Raw genomic sequence first — 7,552 nt, forward strand, 5'->3', positions numbered from 1 at the left:
GGGTAACCGCCTTGGAGCGGACAGTAAAACATACAGAAATCTCAATATTTGCAAATCAAGCGTTAAAACCGATTTACGTAAGCAAAAAGAAACCTTTCCGTTTTTTGTTTGAACATTGTTGTCACAATAAAAAGCACTGAATCAAGAAACTACCGTAGAAATGTGCCCATACGCCTTACCATTGTATCGTGTGTTTTTTTAAATAAAATCACGGACATTTTTTGAATTTTCAAATCAATGAAATCTTGCGAAATTCATGATATTATACGTTCAAATTGCTGCATGTTGTGTAAAAATGAAGTTGCTTATAAACGAACATGTATTTCATGTTTATGGTTGCACCATCAACTGCAATACGTAGTAATTTTTCGCAATTTTTTTTGACTATTTTATAAGCAAATCATGCGCCTTCGCATTCTATTCATTTTTTTCTAAATACCATTTTATTTTCAAATAAAAGTGTTTTTTTATTAAATGAATATCTTTGATACAGATTAATAAGTATGAAAATAGTAATTTGTAGGAGGTATACAGGAACAAGGGTGTACAGAAAATACTCTTTAGAGAGAGAAATTGATAAAATGTATTTGTGAACAACAATTTAGTTAAAGTAAATCATAATTCGAGTTATGCATACGTGTGAATTAGGTGAGCATGGAGTTAATACATTGTCATTGGTACAAATTTGCATGTATCTTACCCGCGTAAATATTACAGTGTCATGGACCACAAGCAACGCGTTTCGACCAGTAGGGTTCTCGAAAGACGTACACGTTGCATTTACGGTGTATCCAAGGGATTGTCATATGATGTTCGATCATAATAATCCTGAATGGAAAGCAATGATTTGGTTGGTTACCAATAAGGATCAAAAGAATACATTGCTCATATACATCCGCATATTTTACTTAATTGTAAATGCACTAGCGATTAAAGAGGATTGTTTTTTCATAAAGGTAAACGGACTTGTAATTCAATCATGTGTAAAAATAAACAATGTCTAATCGTTACGAATAGGTTTCTTGACAAATTTTCCGCTATCCCGCGATGATGGACTTTTTTCATTTTTATTTCAAGTAAATACACTTCTTTATTTCAGTGCTATACATGTAGCCAGTTCGTTCACTTAAGCATAAATTTAACCAACAATTTGCTATTATCAATTTATTACATTGAGCACACCGATTACAAACTCATTTCGACAAACGAAAGTGTTACAAATAGTGAACAAGTACGTATCTGTAATAAATTAAAATTAAATACCAAAATGGCTTCACCGTTTCAATACTCAACAGAAAAAAAATCAATGATTAAAATTGAAGATTTAAGTGTTCTTATTCGAAAACCAAAGAAAATAATTAAAAAAACAACAACTGAAAGTAAGTCATTGGTGGATCCAGGGCGCCCCCATCCTAAAATCGTCCAAATTTATTTTTTTATTTCAATATAGGAGATTAAGCGTAATGAAATACTCCCAAAATGCAAAAAATCGATTTAGAAATTGTCTCCCCCCCCCCCCCAATTGACAACACTTGAAACCAAATAGATTTCGTTTCGAAGGGAGGGTGCAAGTCAAAATGTAACGCCCAAAACTAATGCCCCCTCTTACGTGATCTCATGAATCCACCAATGTAAGTTATACCTTAAGGCTTATTAATACATTCGAATCAGTATAGAAATAATTTGATAAAACCCACTTAACTTTACATGTATACTGCTTATTTTTTGTTTGATCATCATTTGATACATCAGTTAATCTACGGGATGCAACAGATGCTTGTTTTTATATGAATTCACACCTGTATTAATCACGTCATTTTCCAGCGCAAATAAATAAAAATACAACAACAAAAGGTAACTAATGTTGAAACATATAAATGTGACATGGCCCGCAAAAATGGGTCTGACGGATTTTTTTTCTCCGTTTTTTTGAGGGGGAAATAGTGAGCTTCCTGACAGCCATGATAATTATACCTTTAAAAGTTTCACTTACTCAATTTTACACGTCAATCAAATTTAAATACATGGAAACACTTTTACTCCTCTTGATAAAGTTTACTTTCTCCGAGGGACTTAAGACATGAATATATACTACCGGAATGCTCGTTAAAGAAGTCTTCAAATTAGAAAGATATACAGATGATATGATTCTCAATATTTGTGGTCGTTACCCCTGTATACCAGCGTTGCATGTATATCTTAAATACAATGAAATTGAGGTGATTAACATGTAATCAGCAAATATCTCTTAATCATATTTAGCTTCTATCATGTACAACTGTTTCATCGCCCACAGTATTTCATAATCTCAAAAAATATACAGTTATATATACATACATTTATAACTAATAATTTTCAGCAATGTCAATTTTAATAACAAACATAACTCACTCAGTGTAACAGAGTTTGTATTAAAACTTCATCACCGACAATAATTTTATTACAGTATGCTTATGTGAAATTGACAAGCTTTCAGACGAAACATCGCGACATTACAGTGACATTTATACAAATTCTATTGTCTACTGTGTCGTAAATCATGCTCACTAAAACAAACTGCACGAGTTTTATACCTGTTTTATAACTAAAGTCATAATCTGTTTCAACATTACTCGTGACATCAATTATACTTTATGAAATTAATTTGCTTTTTTGCACCACGTCCTAGTCATATCTGACGAAAAGGTCAACGTTTTTGCAAAGAAAATCAGCTGCGACGATTATTGGTAAACATCACGTTGGGAAAGACGTCCTTTGTGCAACTTGAATGTATAGTCACCCGCTGCAATTGAAATAAGTTTGGGTTATGCATCTTTATTTTCTAAATCCTGCTGATTATCATTCCATGTACTTCAATGCCACCTTTAACGTATATGCTTTAAAACGTTTCATTTTGTACGAAAACTGTTTGTAAGTTTTTTTTTTATATTTTGTTAAGCAAAACGATCTTGCTCATATTATTGTTTGTAGCAAAAAGATGCCATTAAATATATCTGATGTACAAATAAGTTATAATATGTACAAATACTTTGATAAGATTTACATTTTGCGTCTTATCTTTATTAAGGATTGTTGGGATAAGAGTGAGTTTTGCACACAAACTGGTTTAAACCCCCAGTAAATTGACATTTCACTGACCGTTCCAAGGTGGTACCTAACAATCCTTTATAAACATACCTATTATATATATATATATATATAATATATATAATATATATATATATAATATATTATATATATATATATATATATATATATATATATATATATATATATGCACTGTGCTGTTTGTGGAGTTTTTTGCTGTTATTCTATGCTTCTTGTTTGTGATTTTGTGTTCTATGTCTTTGGCGTTTGCCCATTGCCACTAAACCGTGTTTATGTTTAGACGTTTTGCTACTGAGCTTGTTTCTGTAGCTTTTTGCATTTATATTGTCAAATTAAAGACGAACGTGTTTCATTTAGTTGCGTTCTGACCCTATATAATTTAAGTATCATTTTAAGGAGTATTGCTGACTGATAAAAATTATCAAAAATAAATGACCGGAATACATTACATATAAGGTTATGATATATCGTACTGTTCTTTTTTCAATTGAAATTGAACGTGGAATGACCTCTTTTGCAAATTTTAAGGCATGATTGTAAAAACAATCCGGTCTGTTCTTTACATATACCTTTCTCTTGACGTCAAACCCTCTGAAATGATACCGAAAATAGTATGGCTTGAGCAGGCATTCCAAATTTACATTAATGTACTTTCGATGTCTTTCGACGGCGCACAAGCAAAAATTAAAATTAATACATTATCATGTTTAACAAATTTGACTTTTATGGTAAAAAATAAGCATATGATTTGGGTTATTATTTTTGCATCAACATAATATTGTGCGCATTTAGAAGCGAAAACATAATACCTACATGTTAGTTTCAGGTTGATTATTGGCCGATGTCACTAAAAGGTCCGAACATGACATAGCATACAGTTTTTGTGTTTTCTTTCCTTGACGTACGGCAACAAAAATCTGGCCACCTCTGGGTAATGGATATCATTGTTCTCCTCTCCTTTGACGAGCAACTGAAGATTGTCAATGGCCTGTTGTCTGTGCACGGGACGATGTATGCTGTTGTACGAGAGCGCCAAAAGGAAATAGGCATACACTATGGCATCTACAAATACGAAACCTGAAATTTGAAAGATTGTCCTCTATTTATCTAATGTTATGAAGTAGGAGATTATGAACACTTTTTATCCAATGTTCTACATTAACCACATTTTGGTCACCATAAATACTTTGTTAAAATATTGCTACACATAAACGAACATTAAAAACAACATAAAATAATACTGTTAAGGGCTAGAAAATAAACCCAAAACAATACAACTGTGTCAATTTAGCTTTCAGTCAAATTTGTATTTGTAAAACATTTTTCATTATAGATACGAGATCAAAGAATATTCATACTTTGAACTTCTTAAATATTAAGTTGCTCGACACACCGACATTCATAACAAAACCATGCATTTTCTTCCTTTTTGATTGAATTTGTTAACAGCATCAATTGCGTAATGAAATTCATGTATCAGACATTATATACTCATACTATGTCTTGTATTTCTCTCCGTTATTTACATACTGTAAATACTGTATGGAATTGTGTGGTTTTTTTATGAAAAAATAAATGTGTTATTAGTTTTGGAAATTCCAAAAAGAAAAAATTCGATACCTCTGTGATCGGTATCATCGTCTGTCATAGCTTCTCTGTCTTTCAGCATTTGTATGGCTTCAGGAGCAAACGGGACCTCCCATGGCCCGAATGTCAGTTCCAAAGCTGCCCATTCCATCATAGATGGCGCATTTCCAATCAATGATGTAACTGATCGATGTTTCCGCAAGGCTTTCTGCCGTTTGGACGATTTCATTCTCCTTGTCTTATCACCCGTTGTGTTCACGATGTATTCGTTGAATTGTCTCAGCAGCTGCATAGTTATTTTGATTGTTTCATCATAGTTTTCTGTCATGTAATGAAACGTTGCAAGCTTCAGTTTGGTAGTCGCAGCGTCAACGCCGATTGCACCCTCAATGAATTTCTGTCCAGTAGGCAAAATCGTCTGTGAACCTCCCTTTCTGTTGTATGGATAACTTTTTGACAATCCCAAGTAGACAATTCCAAGATGACTCTTAATCATCAATTTCATTATGCCCGTTGTCGGTACGTCTGGGAAGTGGACGGGGTCACGCATTGTCGGGTATTCAATAAACATCGTCATGGCGTCTATTGTCGATTGTAGGTCCTGTCTCTCCGTAAGACGAAGTATAACCCTTATTGCTGCATTGAAAAGGGTATAACATCTTTCTACCATGGAAACATTGCGCTCACATCCTTCGCTTCCCCAGTGAGTATCATAGCAGTCACAACGCACTTGAATTTTGTGTCTTGCGAGAAGCATGTTCATGTTTGGCGGGAGGCATTGCAGTAAACATTGCCAACCTTTTTCGAGCTGGCCAGTGACGATTGAGACCAATCTGATTCTTGAATCACCTTGAAGTTTTGGATGGAAGAGATTGTGGCTTGGTATGAAGTAATGTGGAAGAGTCCCGTCCTCTAAGCATTGCAAGAGCTTCTGCAGGCATCCAACAAAGCAAGAAGAAAGTTTGTCTTTGGTCCACTCTGTTGGATGTGTACTTTCCACCATATGAAGCATAACGGTTTTGACATGATATGAGGATATGGTTTCAATAACTGCTGGGTTGATGACATATGTAACGAGCAACTTCAACAGGAAGAAACACTGTATCTGAGTGGTATTGAATGTGCGAATAAGCAGTTTCTCAGCAAGAGAGAAAGACCATCGCCATTCAAGATGTTTGTTGGGACTTTCCGAGTTGCCGTATGGAACAACGTGGCATCCGTGTTGCAGTATAAACTTTTTTAGTTCAACTGTCGGCCAAATGAAGCGCCTAACTCTAAATGCCCACTCTCTAGCGGCAATTGGCCAAACTGGCGAATGGACGCACAGGATTGGCTTCACACTGCTGCGAAGAACCCCAGAAACTCCTGGTGCACTTATGGTTCCGGTTCCATTTCGACTGTAAGAATCCATCAGTAATTTAGGGGCCAAAATCATCCTCCCCTGCTCATCAGCGACACAGCAACTTGGCGTCGACATGATTGATCTGCTAGAACTTGTTCCCATTAAAACGCATTGGAGTCGAACATACGAGGGATGATAGGTCTGAACAACTTTGAAAAGGTGGACGTCAGAAGAATGGGTATCAGATTGTCTTTGTGGTGCGATGCGCGTTCCAGAAAGTGTCATCATAACGTTGTAATCGGATCCCAGTTTTTCCAACCCGATTCCCTCGGCGTTACTCCCGACGTTTATAGCGTGGAACATGAAATCAACGTCAGACCCATAATTGGCTATCCCCTCAAGACTAAAGAGTGAATTGGTATAGTCGCTGAGCCAGTTTCTGTTCTTGATATCTTCTGCAGACACGCCCACTTCGCAGCAAAGCTCATAGAGATGGAATGAGTCTCGCTCTGTCTGTTCAATGCCGTTCCACATGTTGCAATGCTTTTTGTGTCACTGCAATAGACAATGCATAGACAGCTAGTTAATAAATGCCATTAATCTACAGAAAAGGGGGGTATTTACTTGTTTTGTACCTTGTTCCATTGACACTAGATTGTATTAGCGAAACTTATAACCAAAAATGAGTGCACTATTTATGCAAAAAGCTACAGAAACAAGCTCAGCAGCAAAAAGTTTAAACATAAATCCAGGTTTAGTGGCACTGGGCAAACGCCAAAGACATAGATTCACTCAATTACATAATAGGTCGTAAATAATTTATCTCTCTGTATCATTTACTTCTTTCAATGTTCTAACAAACTGAAGGTTAATTTGTTGTACAGTGTTTCAGTTATAATTAATCTTCTTTTCGTTTCCTTTATATTGTGGTATGTGATAAATCATTGTTCATTTTACTGTATGATGAAGGTTTGCTTTATTGGTTCCTGATAAGTAATTAGTGTATTCTACCCAATGCATCCATTTTACATAGGTTAATTTCCGTACGTACGTTTTATAACTAAAAAATGTCCTTCTCGTACAAAGACTCAGAAGCCAGATTGGCACTTAATTTTATGGATATTCTTACAAACTTATTAAAATGCACTATAATTTTAATATCTACTTAATATCTAGTTAAATGTCAAGTTTTTTTCGTAATTATAATTGATATATCTCGCGATTTTCACAAGCTGAAATACAGGACGGACAATATGTATGGGATGTTATATTAGGAAAGCAGACAAATGCAAAAGGTCTAATAAATATCAAAGTGATTAAATTTGACATTAGAAATGTTTAATCATTTGTGGGCCACATATATTTCACGTAATTACAAATGCTTTCCTGCTTCTGAATAATTGACGATTCGATGTAAGCATAGAGAATTACAAATTGAAGGACTGTTAATGATAATGAATAACATTTCTGGTTCAATGGGGGAAGTAAAATCACCTCACGTAATTGGCATGGCAT

The 7,552-nt window shown here is 34.8% G+C and overlaps 1 protein-coding gene across 1 annotated transcript; it reads right to left on the minus strand.

Moving 5' to 3' along the window:
* Window positions 1-1,182: 1,182 nt before the first annotated feature.
* LOC128215956 (uncharacterized) lies at window positions 1,183-6,571 on the minus strand. The gene is made up of 3 exons (XM_052922556.1): window positions 4,729-6,571; window positions 3,922-4,185; window positions 1,183-2,782 (listed from the first exon to the last, which is right to left on the minus strand). Exons 1-2 carry the CDS (start codon window positions 6,569-6,571, stop codon window positions 3,956-3,958), a joined length of 2,073 nt encoding a protein of 690 aa, XP_052778516.1. The 3' UTR covers window positions 1,183-2,782; window positions 3,922-3,955.
* Window positions 6,572-7,552: the final 981 nt, after the last annotated feature.

The sequence above is a fragment of the Mya arenaria genome, chromosome 14 (genome assembly GCF_026914265.1).
Source record: "Mya arenaria isolate MELC-2E11 chromosome 14, ASM2691426v1".
In the NCBI taxonomy this organism is placed as follows: domain Eukaryota; kingdom Metazoa; phylum Mollusca; class Bivalvia; order Myida; family Myidae; genus Mya; species Mya arenaria.